The sequence below is a fragment of the Cyprinus carpio genome, chromosome B19 (genome assembly GCF_018340385.1).
Source record: "Cyprinus carpio isolate SPL01 chromosome B19, ASM1834038v1, whole genome shotgun sequence".
In the NCBI taxonomy this organism is placed as follows: Eukaryota; Metazoa; Chordata; class Actinopteri; order Cypriniformes; family Cyprinidae; genus Cyprinus; species Cyprinus carpio.
In genome coordinates this window covers 26,613,207-26,636,540 of record NC_056615.1, presented here as the reverse complement: position 1 = coordinate 26,636,540, position 23,334 = coordinate 26,613,207, and the positions used below count along the sequence as shown (strand labels likewise).

The 23,334-nt window shown below is 38.3% G+C and overlaps 1 protein-coding gene across 1 annotated transcript; it reads left to right on the top strand.

Moving 5' to 3' along the window:
- The first annotated feature begins 1,060 nt into the window (after positions 1–1,060).
- Positions 1,061–18,919, top strand: LOC109102622 (NACHT, LRR and PYD domains-containing protein 3-like). Its single transcript, XM_042745321.1, is given in 12 exon segments — positions 1,061–1,370; positions 2,598–2,675; positions 2,998–3,102; positions 3,922–3,996; positions 4,246–5,488; positions 5,491–6,032; positions 6,409–6,582; positions 8,968–9,141; positions 10,460–10,633; positions 13,742–13,915; positions 17,290–17,463; positions 18,200–18,919. Coding segments are annotated over 11 exon segments (2,892 nt in total). The 5' UTR covers positions 1,061–1,370; positions 2,598–2,625; the 3' UTR covers positions 18,207–18,919.
- The last annotated feature ends 4,415 nt before the right edge of the window (positions 18,920–23,334 follow it).

The following is a 23,334-nucleotide window of genomic DNA, read 5'->3' as shown; positions in this document are numbered from 1 at the left end:
TCTGTCACTAAAACAAAGTCCTCGTATGTGTAAACACACCTGGCAATAAAGCTCATTCTGATTCTGATTAAATTATTGGCCTGTTTCTACAATTTTGTGCTTTCAAACAGAGTTGAAGGTACTGAAAAAAATAACCAAAAGCTTGAATATAACATTTTATTTCATGACTAGCTGTTGGCTCCACTGACAAACTGTTTCTTTCCTGCAGTTTTAATGCTGATTTTGTTACTGTTGTTGTTGTATAACAACATTCCCATGTGTCATCAGCTGACTACTGGTGCTCTGAGCTTCTCTGATGCTATAGGGATGTTTTCTCTTTCTATGATGTTTTGTCCCGGGACTCTGGTGAGTGTTGTCTTGATGATATGGTTCAGGGGGACACCATTGCTCGACTGCATTTAAGTTCGAGTCTGTGCTGTCTGGCTTTGTCTGAGATTGTACGTCAACCCTTGTGTTACCTGTGCTCCTGTCTGCCCTGTGTTTTTCGTACCTCCATGAAGGTGGCCCCCCACCCAACGCAAAACGTCAGCAAAATAGTCTTAATCATTTGTGCTCCGTTTGTGCGTGTTTAACCTCGGATTAAAAAGACTATTGTGTTCGTTAATGCCTTGTTTCCTTGTTCCTTCCCAGAGTGAGCGTGACTTTTTTTTTTTTTTTTTTTTTTAACCTGCAGATGTTTCCAGTAAAGAACACCAGCAAAAAAGGGATCTTGGACATTTGTGACATGCATCAGCACTTCTCTTAATTCACATCTCTATTAAATATTCAAACATACTGATCGTCAGTCAGGGCAATAAATGTGTGGATGAAGTTATTAATATTAAATAGCCTAAATTGATAACTAAAGTGATAACTAGTTTTGTGTCAGGAAAAAAATACTGGAAAAAAAAGTTTATTCAGTGTTATTAAATGTTATTAATTTAACATTTGAACTGAGTTTGAGAGTAGGGTACTTCTTATGCTTAAAACTCATAAAGCCTTTCCCACACTAATAATCTCCTATTTGAGCATGATTTTTCTTTTTTTGCCAACAGAGAATCACAAAATCTTCTCTAAATGGGAAGTAAATAAAACTTGTACTAGTCTCTTTCTCATGACAGAGTTGTTTATGAACTGGATAAGCTGCATTCTCTCCAAACAAGTCTGGCAACATTTGCTTTCAGAAATGAAAGCATTCTGAGAGTGCTACCGTGTGCCATTTTACACCGGGACATAAGATTTCTTTAAAAAGTGAAAAACCGGGCATCTTGTTAAATAGTAAAATTTGTAGTTGCCTATGTGGGAATTTACATGATGAAACACTCCATGAGAAACTGCGAACATGTTGGGAACCTGTGTGATTTTGATCCGAGTGAGTGAGCATTAGTCAGGTGAGCTGCTTTTGACTTCCTCATTAACTAAAGTAACTATTATAAGAAGGTTTTTTAAAAACTTAAAATTTGAGTATTTAAACAAGGATTTCTTATGTCAAATGTTCTTATTGGTGGAGATGTAGGCCATATAGTCTTGTGTATCGGTACAAATTAGGAAAAATCTCTTTTAAACATCCAAATGTTGTAGAAGCCGCAATTTTGAAAACAACAAAAATGCTTTTTTTCACTCTTATTTCATTTAATCATTTTAATTATACATTTAAATAAACAAATTGTAAACAAATTGGAAAACACAGAAAAAATATTCAAGTGTGAAGTTAAAGTAAATTAACAATGACGTTTAAATACATTGTCAGTGTTTCTGACTTGTCAGACATACACATGCAGATTCATTCAGACGGGGTCATATGATGCAGTTTCAAGTTTTCCTTTCTCTTTGGAGTGTTAAAAGCTGTTTGTGAATAGATAAGATCCCTAAAGTTGCAAAGACTAAAGTCCCAAACCCAAAGAAATACTACTTTGTTTAGCCTTCCAAAAGAGGACATGACTAGAAATCAGTGGTTAAGTTGTATTTACAGCAATGTTCCAATACAGTTCAACCCAAATATTCATTTTAGGAGGATGAGGACTGTTGTTCTGACAAATATTGCTGACTCACAGCCTTTAAGTACACTTTCATATTTAAAGTATTTGCCACTGATAATTCAAACAAGAGTTTTGAGCAGTGTAGAGTAACTGTTAGAGCTTGATGTTTGTCATTTCTCCAATCACAAATGCAGACATGGTTTTATGTTTACGCAGCGCGATGCAACTCAACGCGTAAAAAGACAGTATGTCATTATAATCAGTAATTATGTCCCCACTGGATGCAACAAATGCCTCATTTATAATGGGTTTTATTGGTTTTGTCTCGTTGTGCCGGGACACACAGCATCATAATATGTTAAGGGGCATAACATTTCCATCACAAGATTGAGGTATTTTGTCAATCGCTTGGGGCTGGATAGCTGGCCAATCAGAGCACACCTCGCTTTTCAGAACGATAAGCTTTGTAAAAATCATTGCGTTTCAGAAAGGTGGGGCATAGAGGAGAAACAATAATGTACAGTATGTGGAAAATAGAGCACACCTCGCTTTTCAGAACGATAAGCTTTGTAAAAATCAATTAAACATATTGTGGAAATTTTCATTACACCAAATACACAAAATAATGTTCTTTTTTAGCAACGTCATATGACCCCTTTAATGAATCATGGAGGACAAAGAAACATTCAGCGATGGAGAGTTTTCTCCAGGATGCAGGTACATCAAAATCTTTATATGATCATAATGTTATAGAAGATACATTGTATGTCTTATAATATGTTATTGTGCCATAGGCTAATGATAAGATATTCTGAGTGGTTTTCTCATATTCCTACTTATAAGTTAGGATGCTGTGGTCTCTGTCATATCATCCTTGTGTAGTGTTATCATTCTTCAACATTTCTGAAGCTTCTCATGTATAGACAGAATTCTCTGTGTGTAGTTTATAAGACATTTTAAAAATCAGATATATGAATTCTTGTCTTTATTCTGTTATCTCTTTTCCATTGTCTTTGTTCTATTAATTTTGGTTCCACAGTCGGATACCAAAAACACTGGATTCCAAACGTGTGTCCATGAACAGTGACCGTTCTAAAGACAACATACTAACATTTGAAGAAAAACACATATCAACAGATCTGAGGTATGACATTTCTGTCTAGATATATAGGTAGATAGATTATCTATGCTTGTTTATCTACATGTTAAATTAAACTAATTACTTTCTCTAATATATATTGTATTGTCTCTTTTTTATTAAACTCTGTTTCTGTTACGGAATGTGGTTCAGGAAACTCAATTGATGAGGAATAATTCCAAGAAATATACTTTTAATCACAAGTGCTCTGAAAACATGGAAAATGCAGGGGAAAAACCACAAACAAAAGAATGTTCAAGGTCTAAGAGAGAACTGAGGGCTTGTGCAGTTGCAATCAAAATTATTCAACCACCATTGCAAATCAGATTTATTGGCAAAATTTACAGACTTTCAGCAGTTTGCAATGAACAAATCAAACAAAAGTGATTGAAATAGCTCAACACAGGTTACCCCAAATTCAACCGAAAATGCAGCTTTTAATGAATTCTGCTGTCTGCGTAAAAAAGGCTAGATGAGTGTGAACCCGGTGGCTTCTTGAACTTGGTTCCTCTGACTTTTATGGAAAAAAGGAAAGAAAATAAGACTAGGCCTCATCATGCTCCTGGACTAGATGAGTCTGATAATTTGTTTGTATCATCTTTTTTAAATTCTGCATGGTTGACCAACCCCCAAAGGAGTTTTGAACAACGTTCTGTCATATTAGTCACATGATTCATTCAGTTTCACGCTTTTTCATATTATAATTCAGCCTGGCTTTATATAATAAGCAGAAATGATTCATGTCAACATTTGTACTTATTGCCTTGATGTGCTTCTGGCTAAATGAATATCTGCTTAAGTGGACTCTTTTCTATTCTTTTAAAGTCAATTGCACAGGCAGAGATCAAACTCACTGACGCACAGCTGTGTGTCCATGAAGAGTGAAGCATCTATGGAAAGGTCAGTAATGTTTAATGGGACAAAACAAATCAAATCTGAGGTACATTTCTAGGTTTAACCTATATAAAATTGTATTACTTTTTTCCACTTGGCCCAAATGCTGAATATGTGATAACATCTATGCTTCTGCTACATAACACTGTATACAGTGGATAATGAAATCATTGGATTACCAGGTGTCACTTTAAATTACTGTCAATATTACCGCTTTAATTCATGTTGTAATTTCTTATTTTAATCTTCTCTCAGTGACTCTCAACTGGCCCAAAGCACAATCAGATCAAATCTGGTGAAGAAGTTTGAGTGTCTGTATGAAGGAACATCAAAGCAGGGAAACCCAACTCTCCTGAATGAGATCTACACAGAGCTCTACATCACAGAGAGGGAAAGTGGAGAGATCAGTAATGAGCATGAGGTGAGACAGATTGAGACACACTCCAGGAGAGCAGCAACAGAGGAAACACCAATCACATGCAATGACATCTTTAGACCTTTACCTGGACAAGAAAAACCCATCAGAACTGTGCTGACAAAGGGAGTCGCTGGCATTGGAAAAACAGTCTCTGTGCAGAAGTTCATTTTGGACTGGGCTGAAGGGAAAGAGAATCAGGACGTCCAGCTCATATTTCCACTTCCTTTCAGAGAAATCAACCTGATGAAGGACAAAACACTCAGTCTTTCAGATATTCTTCATGTCTTTTACCCTGAAACCAAAGAAATGGACATATCCAGTGATGAATATAAAGTGTTATTCATCTTTGATGGTCTGGATGAGTGTCGTCTTTCTCTGGATTTTCAGAGCGATGTGAGGTTGTGTGATGTAAGTGAATTAGCCTCAGTGGACATGCTCCTGACGAACCTCATTGTGGGGAATATGCTTCCCTCTGCTCTCATCTGGATCACCTCCAGACCAGCAGCAGCTGATCTCATCCCCTCTGAGTGTGTCCATCGAGTGACAGAGGTACGAGGCTTCAATGATCCACAGAAGGAGGAATACTTCAGGAAGAGAATCAGTGATCAGGGTCTGGCCGATACAATCATCTCACACCTGAAGTCATCAAGGAGCCTCTTCATCATGTGCCACATCCCAGTGTTCTGCTGGATCTCAGCCACAGTTCTGGAGAAGATGTTGAGTGAAGCAGAGAGTGGAGAGATTCCCAAGACTCTCACTCAAATGTACACACACTTCCTGATCCTTCAGACCAACATCAAGCAAGAGAAGGACTATGAGAAGACAGTCAAAGATGAAGATATGATCCTCAAACTGGGGAAACTGGCTTTTCAGCAGCTTGTGAAAGGAAACCTGATTTTCTATGAGGAAGACCTGAGAGAGTGTGGCATTGAAGAGACAGAAGCATCAGTGTATTCAGGATTGTGCACTCAGATCTTCAGAGAGGAGCTTGGCTTGAATCATGGGAAAGTCTTCTGCTTTGTTCATCTGAGCATCCAGGAACATCTAGCAGCTCTATATGCACATCTGTCCCTTATGAAAAAAACAGAAATGTGTTTATTACTCTGTCTTCTAGTCCTTTGAAGCATTTAAAGAAGGCTTTAAATGTTTCATTATCTGAGCTGCATCAAATAGCTGTGAGAAAGGCCTTGAAGAGTAAGAATGGACATCTGGATCTTTTCCTGCGTTTTCTTCTGGGTCTCTCATTGGAGTCCAATCAGACTCTCTTACGAGAACTACTGACACAGACAGGAAGCTGCTCCTATAACAAAGAGGAAACAGTTGAGTACCTCAAGCAGAAGATCAAGAGGAATCGCTCTCCAGAGAGATCCATAAATCTGTTCCACTGTCTGAATGAACTGGGTGATGATTTACTGATTCAGGAGATCCAAGATTATCTGAAATCTGGAAAAATAAGAGAAACCAAACTCTCCTCTTCACAGTGGTCAGCTCTGGTTTATGTGTTGCTGACATCAGAGCAGAAGATGGATGTTTTCAAACTAAAACTGTTCATTGGATCCCAAAATACAGCAGATGAAGTTCTTCAGAAGCTGCTGCCTGTGGTTAAAGAATCCAAATTAGTTCAGTAAGTCACACTGACAACAATCACTACACTGATAAAACATGATCACATGAACATGATTTTGACTTTAGCATGCATCTTACCAAAGCAAAAAAAAGGGTTAAATTTCCACAAAATCCCATCACTGGCAGTCCACAGCAGAGTGCTTAGATTTTTGTGTGTCAGTGTAAGAGCTGATGATTGTAGAGGTCAGTGTATGAATGAGACTGGAATCAAAACTGAAAGCAAACAGCAACAGGGTCTGTAAGGTGTTTTTATTTATTTATTTATTTATTTTTTGTATATAGATGCTGCATGATTAGGACTGTAAAACATGTTTTACATTTTATTCTGTAGTCGCAGCTTGTATCAGTTCACCATGCATCTTCAATCTCTGCAGGTTGATGGATTGTGGTGTTACATATGAAGGATGTGCTGCTCTGGCTTCAGCTCTGAAATCAAACCCCTCCCACATTAGAAATATGAATCTATCACTGAATAAAGTAGGAGCATCAGGAGTGAAGCTGCTCTCTGATGGACTGAAGGATCCTCACTGTAAACTGGAAAAACTGCGGTAAGACTGGTGGTAACATTCTCCATTTTCTTCTTCTTGCAAGGGATCTTTTTACAGTACCAGTAGTACTAACTCAATTCTGTACACACTAGGGGTTGAATAACTTCTGATTTTTTACAGTCAACTTTCATGTGATGAAAGTCGCTGATGACTAGTCGCTGATGACGTCATCAATGAAAAAAATTAGTCTGGAGCTGAGACTAGAACCCCTTGTGCGCAGCTATGGCATATGACACAGCGCTGCCCACGTGGCTATTGCTCCTATAACAGCTCATTTTTATTAATTCTTTTGTCTTTGGGTCATTATATTTCTCACAGATTTCTGATCGTTTTAAATCAGATACAGATAAAGTAGCACAGTAAAGATTACATTCATATGAACGCATTAGTGAAAGCGATTGTGTCTGTGGATAAATTCTACCTGGCACTCTACCTCTCTACTAGTGAAGCTGTGGGATCTAGTTATTAAGAAATATATACTTTTCAGTTTCTAAGCTTTTTTATTGAGAAATCACAGAACAGTGTTTGTACATTTCCATGCTGAATGATTCTGTGCGTGTGTGATCTGGGAGTTATGGACGCGCTACTGTCTGTAGCCTATGTGTGTGCGTTATAGTGCAGCAGTGCATTAGATAAGAACAGTGATTCACACGTCTTGTGGAACCTTTGAGAGTTTGCATTTATTTGTCATTTTAACTGTTTGGAAATGGAGCATAAATATGGAAGTCCTTAAAAAATTTCTTATCCTGTTGCACCCTCTATAGGACCAGCGACTAGTCGACATCAAGCTTAAAGCGTCATGGCAGACCACTGAAGTCGACTAGTCAATTAGTCAGTGCAACCCCTAGTACACACTCAAAGTCAAACGCTCCTGTGTGTTTTTGTGTGCATGCTCTGGTTTGCAGCATTTGTAGCAAATCTCAGGTATCTCTGTTGAAAGCAATAGGGGCTTTCATACCACGTAGTTCTACTCAGGAACTCCATTCTAGGAGATAGCCAGCAGGGTGGTCCCTAGAGAACCAATTTCTCCCTTGGGCTGTTTGACTGGTTGTATTAGCACTAGAAGCTGGATCTGTTTTTAAAGTGATTTTTTTATTTTTCTAGGAGTAAGATTAAGGTTTTATGTGCATTTATTTCTAGCACGTATTGGGTCTCATTCACTAAGCATGCATATGCAGACATTTGTAAGTGAAACCTGTGTACAAATGTTTTTGCAAGCAAATCATGATTCACTAAAACTTTAGTAATAAAAAGTATTCTGAGTTTAAGAAAAAATATAGGAACAGCTATAAGTACACGTATGCAGAAATCACACTCAGGCTAGTAGTAATAATCTATATAGTCTATGCATATACTGTATATATAGGCTATATATAGGCTAGTTAAGACAAAATGTATATTTTGTCTTTGTCTTAAATGTATAGGAAAGAGTGAGAAAACTTTTTGTTATTGACTATAGCTCAAGCTGCGAGGTTTCTCTGAATAACAGCGCATGTACACCTGGCTAATCAGAGCGCTGTAATATGGGTCTGTATAAAAGGCGTTATAAAAGGCACACGTGTTATGAATTAGGCTGAAAGTTTTCTTGAAGAGTTTGAATGTGCATATAAATACGAATAATCTAATTATACGAACTAACCCACTGACCCTCTAATTCTTCCAATCCTGTAGCTGACAATGCCCAGCAAACCAATTTTCACCCAAAATAAATTGATAAGAGATCATTTTAAAACTGAAACTGACTACTTCACCAGCGGATATTATGCCAACATGTCTCTTTAGAGAGGTGTTAGGTGTGATTGGTCCATCTGTTCTGAATATCATGAATAGCTCATTGACCACTAGTGTTATTCCATGCTGTTTTAAGCACATAGTGATTCAGCCGGTTTAGGGCTTATCATAGCACCGAAATTGCCTTCATTAAAGTGACAAATGACCTCTTGCTCACTTTGGATTCAGGTAACTCTGCTATTCTAATTCTATTCTAATTCTGCTCGATGCCTTCGATACAATCCACCATAGCATTCTTTTAGATCACCTACAGCAGGAGGTTGGGCTTAGTGGCATTGTTTTAAGTTGATACTACCAAGATGGCGGCGCGTGCACACACAGCGGCTTCTCTCTGTCCCGACAGAACGGTGTTTTCGTGTTTTTTGTCTTGAGAGTCGCAGTGTTTTTGTACGTCGTCATCGCGTCTACCTGTCTTTAAAGGTGCATACAGTCATGAGTTTCTGCTGGATGTCGGCAGAACCGCATTTTTATAACTTTTATATTTCTTGATTACTACGCTCTTGTGGCTGTAGAAATGTGCTATATAAGAAAAAGTATCCTTTTTTGGGCTCGACTGAGAATGCAAACCCAGAAGAGTGTCATTGTTCTCCACAGGCTGGGTAAGTGTGGTGTCACAGATGAAGGATGTGCTGCTCTGGCTTCAGCTCTGAGATCAAACCCCTCACACCTGAGAGATCTAGATCTGTCACTGAATAAACTAGGAGACTCAGGACTGAAACTGCTCTCTGATGGACTGAAGGATCCTCAGTGTAGACTGGAAACACTGCGGTAAGATGAATAAACATTCTCCTCCGTTTTGCTCCCATGGCAGTATGAATAAAATTAAGAAGAAAATCCATAGCGCTTATCTTATTTGAAGATCGGATTTATATCTGTTTTGCGGTGACACATTTATGTGGCCAAGTGTAAATGGAAACATTTTAACAAATCAGATAGATATCCGATCAACGAAAACGCATTAAATTACCAAGTGTAAACAGGCCCATAGTGTCAGTGATGAAGCGTGGAGTGAACCTATGAAAGGGAATGTCTCTGTAGCATATGTAACTTTGGTTCCCTAAATAGGGAACGAGACGCTGCATTGCCGGCCATTCTCCTGCTTTGCAAAGTGATTCCTTAATGAAAAAAATCTGAGCTGAGATAGCACGAGCACACTCTTAAGGTGGTCTAAAGCGCCACTAGCCAATGAATAGGTATAAGGGTTTCAGACAACTGTCACATAACATCAGTGACGCAGCATCTCATTCCTATTCAGGGAACCTATATGTAACCATGTTTTTCACAGCAGCTATGTATAAGCTGTATTAGTTTTAATGCATAAATACAAGTATGTTACCTTTTTTTGGATGCTAAATAAAACAAAACCTTTTTAATGTATTTTTTAATGTTCCTAAAGGACTGAATAATAAAGAGGTATTTGCATAATAACATGAGTTATTACACATAAACTGGCAACTGCATGTGCATAAATAATGCTATGAGAAGCGTATCAAAAATTGTAATTAGCAATGTTAGATTCTAGTTTACTGAACTGTATGAAATCAAAATCCAATCTTCAAATTGCAACCATGCTGATAATTGGGAAAATTAGCACTCTTGCTTACATGATTTTGCTTGACTGTGTCATGTGAAGCAAATTTAAGACAATAACACTTTAACCTCATACCAAGAGGCTGTGTTAACATTAAGTGGCACGGCACGTTATTCACAGAATCCAAGAGACAGATATAAAACTTGAGCTTGAGCCTCTGGCCCTTTAATTGCCAAAACTAAAGTGCCCTTTTGGTCCACACTTGGTGTACCCCCCCCCCCCCCCACGACCCCCATGAACGCCCTTTTGCCCTCCAATCGTGATTTACAGTATCCTCTGCTCCTCCCAGGTCTGTTTGTGGTTCTCACAAAGATATTGATATATTCAGACTAATATTTAACCCCCTCGAACACCATGTTGAAGAGGGTCTGACCCTTAGACTGGATCTGTTAATCATGCCGTGGATTAAGTCTCTCTTTCTGATTGTGAAGTTTCTGCTTATCTGAACTGTAGATCCTGAACTGAGAGTCTGAAGAGTGTAATTGTTCTCTACAGGTTGAGTGATTGTGGAGTCACAGATGAAGGATGTGTTGCTCTGACTTCAGCTCTGAGATCAAACCCCTCACATCTGAGAGAACTAGATCTGTCAATGAATAAATTAGGAGTGTCAGAACTGAATCTGCTCTCTGATTTACTGAAAGATCCTCACTGTCAACTGGAGATACTGCGGTAAGACTGTATGAATGTCTCAACATCCTCTCACATTTATTCCTGTGGCCTATATGAACGAAATTAAAATCAAATCTTAAAGTGAAAAGCTGATATTATGACTCTCAAACATGTGTAAGTGAATGTGTTTTGTAATTTACAACCCTTTATAATGATTTTATTAATTGATCTATAATGCGTGAGGGATTAGACTGAAGTTGAATTGTCAAAGATGACTTTTGGAAGAGGACACCATAAGCTATGCTGATAGTTCGTTTTTTCCAGGGCCTAGGTTCAAGAGTCATGGTTCGCTGCTGACACAAAAATCTTATGCAAAAACAAACTTTTATTTTGGAAGCGATTAATCATGATTCATCCCTACTTTCTATGATATTGGAATGATTCCCATCAATCAGCATGAAGAAGCAGGTCTGCACTGTTAGAATTTCCTGTATTTGGCTGAGCAGTTTTTGAGTGGTCCACCACTGTATTTGATTTCTCTAATACATAAAATAAGTAAACTTGACTAAAGTTCTTGTGCAGAGAAGAATTTATTGAAGGTAGCAGTGTAGCTCAGTTGTTCAGCAGTGATGTTAACGTGTCTTCAAAGAATCGGAACCCCAGTAAAATGTATACAATATTTACCTGTTTGCTTTGTTGTGCGCATCACAGTGCTAGCAAAGTGCACATTACCTTCGCCACACCCCATTTAATATGACACTATATGTCTCTACAAAAAAAATAGAGACTAAATAAACTTATATTTTAAAATTGTGAGAAGTGGTGTAATAACCAATGGCTTCTGCTTACTCATTACTGAGTTAACTCTTGTTAACTAATTTATAATGTGTTCACAGTTTTTGTTGGCTTTAATTTTGAGTTTATTGACAAAATAAATATGAATATAAGTCATATGTTTAAAAAGTCAGATGGTTTACAAAAATTATGGTCGGTAGATGGTCTGTAAAATTATGAACTGTACTCGGGGCCAGATTATAACAGCGTTGCCCCGGGCACAAATCAGTTTAATGGATCTTAAATCTTTCAATGAAATTCTTGGGGGTTGTGGGAGGTTGAAGTCAAGTTGGGCTCATGCATATTGACAGCATATTTCATAATTTATATATATATATATATATATGTATATTAAGCCTTTCAAACGACAGATTACTATTAAACAGCACACAGAAAACTAAAACTGGACAGGGCAGCCTTCAAGTGTAAGAGAGTATTCTAGGTCATTGCATGTAGAGGGTTTTGGTCCTTAAAACCTTTCCGGATTTAGTAGTAAGAAAATGACTGCTAATCCAATTTTTTATATCAGCTATGCACTGTGTTAGTTTTATGAATAGGTATGTTTTATCTGGCCACTAAGAAATATAGAGCTGAGTATCATCAGCATTACAATGAAATCTAACTCCATGTTTCCTAATGAAATTTCCCAAGGGTAACATGTACAGGGTGAAAAGCAAAGGTCCTGAGCCTTGCGGTGCTCCATACTGAGCTAGTGATTGATGCGATACCTCTTCATTTACTAGGGCTGTGACAATAACTTGATGCATCGCGATTCGTGGATCGATTCTGAGATTTTACGAGTGCATCGCAATTCTTTCTGGAATCAATTCTGAGCTTAGTTTTTAAGACCAGATGGTGGTCTAATCTAGTTTCACACTTAAATGCTCACAAAGAAGAGCATGTAGGGCTCCTGCAGACCAAAAGATCCAGGGGGCATGGTTGGATCCACATCTAGGGGGTGGAGAATGGTAGGTTTAGGGGTGGAGATGGGTAGGTTTAGGGATCAGGGGTAGGTTTAGGTAAATGTAAGATCTAGATCCAACCACGTCCCCTGGATGTGGTCTGCAGCGAGACGCTTCTCAAGAAGAGCGCTTGTGCATTCGGTGTCATGTAATTGAGTCATGTAATTGTGGGTTTAGGTTTATTTAAGATGTGGTTAATTTGAATAGGGATGCTTTTTTGACATGATTTTAATTTGAATTGAGCCCTTTTTGGAACACCCTTGTAATTCGCTTGGTTCAATTGTGTGTTTGTTGTTGATTATTTTTGTTTCTTAAGCAGAGTTCCTCATAAGGAAAAATGTTTGGCCCTCGCTAATTTCAGATAATGTGGCATGAAAATTCAAACGAAGCATCAGAAAGCGATATTAACTTACATCATGTCTACACCGGACGAGAGCGGCGCGGCGCAGCAAAATACAATAGAACTTATTATTTGTGCCTTGTCCAAAGGCTTGGTATTGTTGGCAGAATTCGGCGTTCGGCAAAAACTAATTGCGGAACCATGTTCTAAAGCATGAAGTGCCATCTGCTTTTAAAATCTAAGCTCAGAATCGATTCGAGAGAGAATTGTGATGTATTCGGAAAATCTCATAACCAATGCAGAATCATTTCTTGATTTGCGATGCATCGATTTATTTTCTCAGCCCTATTATTTACTGCTACAAATTGATAACCATGCCAATGCATTTCCACTAATGCCAACATAATTTTTTAGTCTATTCAAAAGAATGATACAACCATGATTGGATGTTAAAAGCAAGTTGTGAGGATTCTGCCTTTTCTAGAATTATTGAAAGTACAAGGGATATTCGAGATCGGCCTGTATTTAATTTTCTAGGAAGTTGTGTTTTTTTAATGAATATTTTTTTAATAATCTCTTTCATTAGCTTAGTCATATAGGGTCTAACTTACATGTTGTTGATTTTGCTGTAATCTGAAGGTTGCAGTTCAATTCTTAGTTCTGGAAGGGATCGTTGGTGGGGGGAGTGAATGAATAGCACTCTCTTCCACCCTGATTACCCACGACTAAGATATCCTTGAGCAAGGCACTGAACATCCAATTGCACCCTGGTGCTGCACACTGCTCTGGGTGTGTGTTCACAGTGTGTGTGTGTGTTCACTACTCACAGCTCACTCACTGTGTGTGTGCACTTGGATGGGTAAAATGCAAAGCACAGATTACAAGTATGAGTTGCCTACACTTTGCATCACAATAGACTGGACCTGTTAACTGTGTTGTGGATTTAGTCTCTCTTTCTGATTGTGAAGTTGCTGCTGATATGGTTTTTGGGTAATGTACTGAGAGACTGACGAGTGTCATTGTTCTCTACAGGTTGAGTTATTGTGGAGTCACAGATGAAGGTTGTGCTGCTCTGGCTTCAGCTCTGAGATCAAACCCCTCACACCTGAAAGAGCTGGATCTGTCTGGAAATGAACTAGAAGCATCAGAACTGAATCTGCTTTCTGCTGGACTGAAAGATCCTCTCTGTAAACTGGAGATACTGCGGTAAGATTGTATTAATGTGTCAACGTTCTCTTTAATTTTCCTTCTATGAATAATGAACAAAATTAAAACCAAATCTATTCAAGCCCAAAATGTGTCCTGTCTAGGGGTGTGACGATATACCAATGCCAGTTTTGTTTGATGTGAGAGAAGGGTTTATGTCATGGCACCAGCAATGCTAAAGAACACAAGATTCACTTTTAAATTAACAACAACAATAATTTAACTAGAGCTGGGCAAGTTAACAAGTTTTTATCGCGTTCCTCAATCCTCGCATCTCAATGATTGGCTTATACTAGCATAGTCTCGGGATCAGTTGTGCGAGCACAGGGACCTGGTGCTCTGGCACCTCAGCTAGTTGGGTCTTCGGGTCAAATGGGAAAAGAGCAAACTCTCCCCAATGCAGAGAATCTCTTTTCTCTGTATGGAGTTGGATTCGGTTGAACAGACAGCACGCCTCATAGAGAAAAGTCGGTGCTGAAATGCCTGGATTCATTCAAGGGCAGGACAGCGGTCCCACTGAAGCAATTTCAGAGGCTCCTGGGGCATATGGCAGCTGCAGCGGCAGTTACACCACTGGGGCTGGTTCATATGAGACCGCTTCAGCACTGGCTTCATGGCCAAATCCTGAGGTAGGCATGGCAACGCGGCACTCACCGGGTCCAAGTTACACCTGCCTGTCGCCAAACCTTCACCCCATGGTCAGATCTTATGTTTCTCCGGGCAGGAGTACCCCTAGAACAGGTCTCCAGGCATGCTGTGGTTTACACGGATGCCTCCACCACTGGCTGGGGGGCTAGGTACATCGGCATGCAGTGTTTGGGGTGTGGACGGGCCCCAAGCTGCACTGGCATATCAATTGCCTAGAATTGTTAGTGGTGCACCTTGCCTTGAACCATCTCAAAGAGCGCTTATGAGGCAAGCACGTGCTGGTCCAGACAGACAACACAGCGACCATGCAAGGTCAGGGAGGACAAAGAGCAGGTCCTGCTTGTGGCGCCACTCAGACCTGGTTCCTGGAACTAATGCTCCTTGTGACAGACCCTCCCTGGCAGATTCTGAGAGATGTGGCACCCGTGTCCAGACCTCTGGAAACTTCATGTCTGTTCCCTGGACGGGACGCAGAGGTTCTAGGTGACCTACCCCAGGAGGTAGTTTACACCATCACTTCGGCGAGAGCACTGTCTACGAGACATGCTTACGCCTTGAAATGGAATCTGTTCATCAAGTGGTGGTGATCTCAACCGAGAAGACTGATCAGGGTCATGCTGCCTGGAGAAGGCAGACCCAGCCCTAGCTTTGCTTTGTCCCACCCGAGCCTTGAGATTGTACGTAGACCGGACACAAAGGTTAAGGACCTCAGACCAGCTCTTTGTCTGTTATGGAGGCCGGCAGAAGGGGAGTGCCCTCTCTAAACAGAGGATGGCCGACTGGATAGTGGCTGCCTCCACCCTGGCTCATCAGGCGCAGGGTGTGCCCTTCCCTCTCAGGTTGCAAGCTCACTCTACTAGATGTGTTGCACCCTACTGGGCACTGGCTCGTGGCACCTCTCTGACAGATATTTGTAGAGCTGCGGGCTGGGCGACCCCCAACACGTTCACTAGGTTCTATAGCCTTTGTGTGGAGCTGGTATCCTCCTGTGTTCTCACCTCAAACGGGTAGAGGCACTGAGAGGTTCCATTTTAGTGTTTGCTTGCTTAAACCGCTCCACAGAGTCCATACTGTAGACCCTGTCGAGCTCCTCCATCCCCTCGGCAGCCAGACGTGGCAGAACATTTGGCCCCAGACCCTCACTCAATGAATCCGTGACAACCAGTAGAGGGCTAGGTTGTTTATTATGAGGAGTAATTGTTTGTTATATTTTTTGTAATCTACTGTGTATAGCCTCAGAGCCCGTCTTTCCCCAGCAGACTTCTGCCATTTCCAAGAGGGTTACAATCACCTCTAATCTTCCATATGCACTTAAATGGTTGTTCATTTGTGTAAGTGCTTCTGAAACCTTCTTCGGAAAGGATGGGTTTTCCAAGTGTTATCCAATCTCACTGAGTGGGTAGTGCTACGACAACAGTGACTGGCCTTCTTGTTGTGAGCCCCAGCCTACACCAAAAAGGGGTGCAGGGGGCTTGCACAGGACACTTGTGGGATCTCAATTAGTCGGTCACGACGTGACTCATAGTGACCGACTGAAAGGGAACATCTCGGTTATGTATGTAACCCTCGTTCCCTGATGGAGGGAACAGAGACGTCACGTCCAGTCGCCTTGGCTACTGTACCACAGCTGAGCGGCCAGGTTTCCGGCTTGGCTCCTCAGTGAAAACCTGGTATGCATTGCACCTGCTGCCTTTTTGTGCTCACACTGTGATCAGCGGCAGCTGGATGCCATCATCGCATGCCAATGTCCATTGACTCGTTTAGTTTACACTCTAAGTAGATTGGTCTCTCGAAGCGAGATCCCAATTTGTTGGTCATGACGTGAGATCTCCGTTCCCTCCTTCAGGGAATGAGGGTTACATACGTAACTGAGAAATTTTAATTTAAATTTAGTTCTAAACAGCACAAAAAAATATATATAATAATAATTATGTGGTTTGGAAAAAAACAACAAGGGAATAAAGACATATCTTTGCATGGGGCAAAAATTGAAGTAGCATCTTCATACAAATGTTTCAGAATCTGGCTTGATAGTCCTTTAACTTTTACTAATCACATATCAGCCAAGAAATATCTTGTTGAAAGCACTGTTTTACCCTTGCTTGACTATGGTGATGTGGTATATAGAAATGCATGTAAAGGTGTTCTGGAACAATTAGATGTGTACCATGCAGCAATTAGATTAATAACTAAGGCACCTTACAGAACATATCATTGTGAATTATACTCTCTTATGAATTGGACATAATTGCATACGGGAAGATGGGAAATTCACTGGTGTATCTTTATTTACAAAGTTCTTCAATGATTATTACCTGAATATCTTTCAGAGTTGCTGCAACTTCATATTAATACATACATCTAGATCGTCTAATTATTTTTCTTTGACTATCCCTAGAAAGAAAACTACTTATGGATTTGCTGCCCCAAATGATTGTAAAGTGCTATAAAAGCTATTGAACAGAGACAAATATTTCAGTCTTTGCATTTAAAAAAAAAAAATAGGCTGCTAGTGACTATTTCTCCCTGAACCTGTAAATGTTTTAACAGAGTTTTGTTTTTGTTTTTTTTTTTTTGTTTTTTATGTGCCTTATGTGTATTGTAATGTGTGTTTGTGTGTCTTTCAGGAGATATTTATTCTCATGCAAGGCTGTTATTAAAAATAAGAACCTGTTCTTAATGACTTCCCTGGTTAAATAAAGGTTAAATGAAATTGTTCTCTACAGATTGAGGGATTGTGGAGTCACATATGAATGTTGTGCTGCTCTGGCTTCAGCTCTGAGATCAAACCCCTCATACCTGAGAGAACTGGATCTGACTGGAAATAAACTAAAAGACTCAGATGTGAAGCTGCTCTCTGCTCTGAAGGATAATCCACATTATAAAGTGGAAATGCTTAAGTGAGTAGTGATACAGCTGATACAGTTTCTTCTTAGGTTACTTTCTTGGAATTAGTTACTTACAGACATGTTTAATAAGAGTTTGATTATGTTTATAGTATGAATGAAGTATGTTTTTTTTATTTCAAACAATACAGTATTTCACTTTTATTACTGACTGTTTACATGCACACTCACTATGTGATTATAATGAGATTTAGGCAATATTGTGATTAAAATGTATCTCATGTAAACAATACAATCAAATTTGTTATTAAACGCATAATTGTAGTAACCATGTTCATAGTATAATATGTGGCGTATACCAATTTTAATCACAACAAACAGGCATGTAAACACCTTAATCATGTTCAAATCACTGAACTCTGTCAAGAACTCGCTGCCACCAATCTCTGCTCCTTATCTTCATCCAGAGTCGGCATGAATAATGTAATGGAAACCCCGTTTGCAGTGCCATTATCACATTTCAATTTCATCACAGTGTTGAATAACCATCCAGTACATCTATAGAAATGAGTTTAGCGTTTGACTTAAGTAGATTAAAACAGCGGCAGTAACACACCTAAGGGTCATCATTCATGGTGGTTTGGATGCAAAATCAAAATCTGAATGGTCAAAAGAGCTTTAAAATTGTTTATTATCTCTGACAAATAGTGCAAATATTTTGTTTTAGTTCTTATAAAGTGGATAATGAAGTAATGTCACATGCATGTGACTGTCTGTGTTTTCATTTCAGGTTTTAATTGTTAGTCTGATCTTCTCTGGATCAGCTGATGGTGAATAAAGAGTCACTACAGACAGACATCACATTCAACAGAATCAACAGACACAAACCCATAGTGATCATCACGCATGTGTTTGTGTAACTTTCCAGAATCATTGCATTGTTAATTCAAAGTCGAACAATGAAACCTGAAACCTATCTATTCTTATAAACAATTTTACATTACAATATTACCAGTTGTTTGTGAAAATACAGTATGTGTACATTCTGGTCAGTTCATATTAGAAAATATATAAACTCAACATAAAAAAAAGTATTTTATACTGAGTTGAAATCTTTGTTTTAGCAATTAATTAAAGGTATTAACACAGTCTGCACAGTCAGTATGGATTTGTAGCTTATTTATCCTTGAACTGTACAAGCAACAGACCTGAGGAAAACTATCCAGGAGCTCTGACAGTGTTGAACTGAGGGAAAACAGACACATCAAATCACATTTTACACTTTAGTTAGTGTATTCTGTCAGGTGTAAGTTAATGTGTGACACACTCATACAGTATGTGCCAAGCAAAGAATGATAGTTCATACGATTCACTGTATAAGGATTATAATGTAGAAAAATAACCAGTGAAACATTTTAAATAATTTGTACATTTTATAATCAGTTGTTAAATAGAGATTTTCTGTTTAAATAAATTCTCAGATATTTCCCCCATTTGAAAATGTGTCGCTTTCATTGATTCTGTCGATACACATTTGAATCTAAAGTAGCGATAGATGTTGATAATGAGCAACAAACTGCTGTTTCCTTCAGGTCATTTCTCATTGTCTGTAATCTGATCCAATATGGAAGTGCCGCTGTAGTTGTTTGTCTCTAGAGCCAGAACATTCTGTATGTATAGTTTTGAGGCAAGTCGTTCTGTTGAGCCCCTAAACACACAACCTACTGTATAGAGAATGTGATGAGATAAACACATATGAAGAACAGACTATTTATAGACGCATTTCATGATATTTATGCAACTAGAGAGTCACAAATATTTATGTTCTATAATTTTATGCACAATATTTGTATGACTAAAACTACAACTATATCGAGAACATGAATCTCCAGTTAAGTTATACTTGAAAGCACTTGTTTTAAAGTGTTTTTAAAGTGCAAACATTGATTAACTTGTTCAGGTATGTTTGATTGGATCTTGAGGTTCAGAGTTGAGGACCCCTGCTGTACACAGTTCTTTTAACAGTAATCTAGCTGCCATCTTTACCCATGAAGCTCAGATCAGAGGGTGGACTACTGTATTACTGCTTCATGTCCAGAAACATATTGGCTTCGTGATTAATAACCACAGGATGGAACAGTTTTCCCCAACAGCACTTTCTGTTTAACTGTTTTTAACTAAAGGCAGAATTTTGGTTTTATAGAAAAGATTATGCTTGTTATTTGTGTGATTAGCTACTAATAGAATGTTGGCTGACATATTTCAGTGAGCTACACACGTGATTATAATATACAAAGTGGTTTGAATTGTCAAAATTAAACATCTAACAGAAAATCAGAAGAATCGTTTTGTATATCTACAAACGTTTCTGACACTGGGGATGTGTCTCCACCTCGTAGTTGTCGAGACAGTCGAGCATTACTTTTTAATTTTGACATTGCGTGTTAATGGCGTTGCGGAGGCGTCTGAATATTTCTGAAATGTGTGCTGTTCTTATCAGTGACATCAACAGTTCTCTCCTGCACAGCGCGCGCTATCCGTTCTAGCGCTGCATCACTCAGATTAAACAAGACGTGCAACAAATGTCTATGCTGATACTGGGCAATAATTTTGTTTTGAAAAGAATGAACATCGATTATTTTAACCACTGACCTACAAAGAGTCCCTGGGCCAACAGACACACGCATGAATTAAGTTACAATTAAACAGGTTACAACTTATAATATAGGCCTACTAATTGCTCAGTCAAATAAGTGTGCAGTGAAAAAAATGTTAATGTCGAAATTGATTTGTTTGTTTGTTTTGCTAACATGGAATAATTTTGAAAATGTGGTGGTTAAGACTGTGCCATTGAAACACCCTAAAAGATCAGGTTGTTCCAGTTAGGATGGGCAAGCATATTTTGTTGCCTGAAAGTGAAAGTAGCCTATAGGCTATCAGTTTTGCATGCGTCATTTTACACCTGGGCAGAACTAGATCAGAAAAATCGAAAATATACGTTTAGTAGCCGAATGTTTTTGCTTAATTGTAGCCTGATATTTAATAATCGCTTATGCGGGAATTTCTACTTGATGGCCTATAAACCTTTTGAGAAGCTGTAACGTCACATTTCGTTCAAGGTGAGTCTTCAGGTGAGGTCAGCTAAGATGCGGTACATAAAGTAGCAAGCAGTAATCTTGATAATCATAGTCTAGGCTATATTAATTTTCTTTGGTGGACTTATAAATAATAAAAAAAATAGCTACGTGCTTAAAAATACACTTTGTATTACATTTTCGGTATGGTAAACTACAGATTAACGTTAAGGCTACTTTTAAACGTCATTCTGGAAACCACATCTAAAATAAAAAGTCATATAGGCTAAACAAAATATGACGTGAAGTTTAAATATTTGGTTTACCCAAAGCGGTATGGGAGACCGGGGAGTGCTGTAACAATTTTCGTTTTAACGCCTTTGTTTTTGTAGTGTGTATGTTTCGATTTTATGGAATTTATTTTATTAAGCTCTAAGCACAAAATGTTATTCTTTAAATTAAATAGGGAAGTCACGGACAGACATTAAAAGAATCATCAAACGAAGAAAGGATATAAAGGAATCCTCCAAAATAAAATCAAAAAAGGAAAAATGCATTAAAAGTGTTATGAAAATTTTAAGCTTCCAGTCCTCCATCACTTCTACAGTTAGAAATCACCGCTTTTTTTAGTTTATAAGACCTGTTTTTCAATATAAATCAAGGAAAATTCTTTTTATTGATTTATTTATTCATTTATTTATAGAGTGATTGGTTGATGTGATGGAGGAGTTCTTCTTTTTTAGGGAGGAGAATATTGTGGGGGGGGAGAAGCTGAAATATTGGTTTTCTTAGAATACCTCAAAAACCACTTGAACTGCTGCAACTGCAATATTTAATATTTTTTAATATTTCAATACGTATGTATTTAATTTTCATTTTACTGTAAATTTGGTTAGTAATCTGACTGCAACAAAAATGCTGCTTTTTGTAACAACACTGAGCTTGAGTGACTATAAGTAAACAGAAAAGGGCAGATTCATAAATTTGAATCTTTTGTGTGTCATTTTGTCTTGTTTCTGTCTCATCAGACCTAAACATGTGCAGCTCCATGAAGACTGACTGAATCATGGAGGATAAACAAACATCCAGAGATGGAGATTTTTCTCCAGGACACAGGTACATGTAAATCTTTATATGATCTTCATTCTACAGAAAATACATTGCATTTTTTAAAATTTACAGAGTTTTCTGGGTGTTTGCCATGATTGGCAAGGTGTTCTGAATTATTGTATCTGTCATATTCTATAGTGTTCAGCTATAGTTAGACCCTGAGGTTATCACGTGGGTTCTCTATGCTCTGGCCTAAATTAAGAGCGCAGACAGACAGACAGACAAACAGACAGACAGACAGACAGATAGATAGATAGATAGATAGATAGATAGATAGATAGATAGATAGATAGATAGATAGATAGATAGATAGATAGATAGATAGATAGATAGACAGACAGACAGATAGATAGATAGATAGATATAGATAGACAGACAGACAGACAGACAGACAGACAGACAGATGTGTTGATGAAGAGTAAAATGTGAACAGTCTATGGGACAGCCTGTAAAACTTAAGGGAGAACACACATCAACTGATCAGTGGTACAGTGTAGATATATCAACTCGATATACAAAACTTTTTTGAAATCTTGTCTCTCTTATCTCTACCCTGCTCTATTGTTTCATTAAACTCAATTCCATAGTGAGAGATCAGACTCACCAGAGTCCAGCTGTGTGTCCATGAAGAGTGACCAGTCTATGAAGCAGCCAGGAGAACTGGAGGGAGAACACGCATCAACTGATCTTGGGTACAACACAAACACACACACACACACACACATATATATACATATACATATACATATATATATACATAAACATATACATATATAGTTGAGGTCAAAAGCTTACATCCCCCTTTCAGAATCTGCAAAATGTTAATTATTTTACCAAAATAAGAATGATCATACAAAATGCATGTTATTGTTTATTTAGTACTGACCTGAATAAGATATTTCATATAAAAGATGTTTATATATATTCCACAAGAGAAAACAAAAGCTGAATTTATAAAAAAATAACCTGGTTCAAAAGTTTACATCCCCTTGATTCTTAATACTGTGTTGTTAGCTGAATGATCCACAGCTTTGTTTTTTTTTTTTTTTTTTTTTGTTGTTGTTTGTTGTTTGTTTGTACTGTTCAGTTTAACTGCCTTCTGTTCTTCAGAAAAATCATTCAGATCCCCAATTTTTTTTGTTTTTTCAGCATTTGTGTGTATTTGAACCCTTTCAAACAATGACTGTATGATTTTCAGATCCATCTTTTCATACTGAGATCCACTGAGGGACTCATATGCAGCTATTACAGAAGTTTCAAACACTCACTGATTCTCCAGAAGGAAAAACAATCCATTAAGAGCTTTTTAAAGCTCTTTAGTCACAGTAATTCACTTTTTTTTGTCTGTAGCTCAAAATTATCCCGTGCACATTCTGACTCATTTTGCCAGCACGGGTCATGTTATAAGTGCAGCAGTATTTCTTACATGCTCACAGCCCCGCCCACCGATTCACGCATGTAGTGTTTTTGAGGCGAACGCCCTGGCCTACGCAGAAACCAAACAATCAAGATGGCACTGAAGACAACAAGTGACTGTGCAGTACCAAGTTGTGGAAAAACAGAGGCAGTTGATAACCCCTTTAAATGCAGAGCACAAATTCAGAGTATGGGACACCATGCTTGGTCATCACGTCACTCACTTGCACTTAAATGTCAAAAACAATAGCTTTTAATTATACTGTAATGTTGAACTGGTATAATTAATGGCTAAAATTAAGGGGAAAATGCATTCAATAAAGAC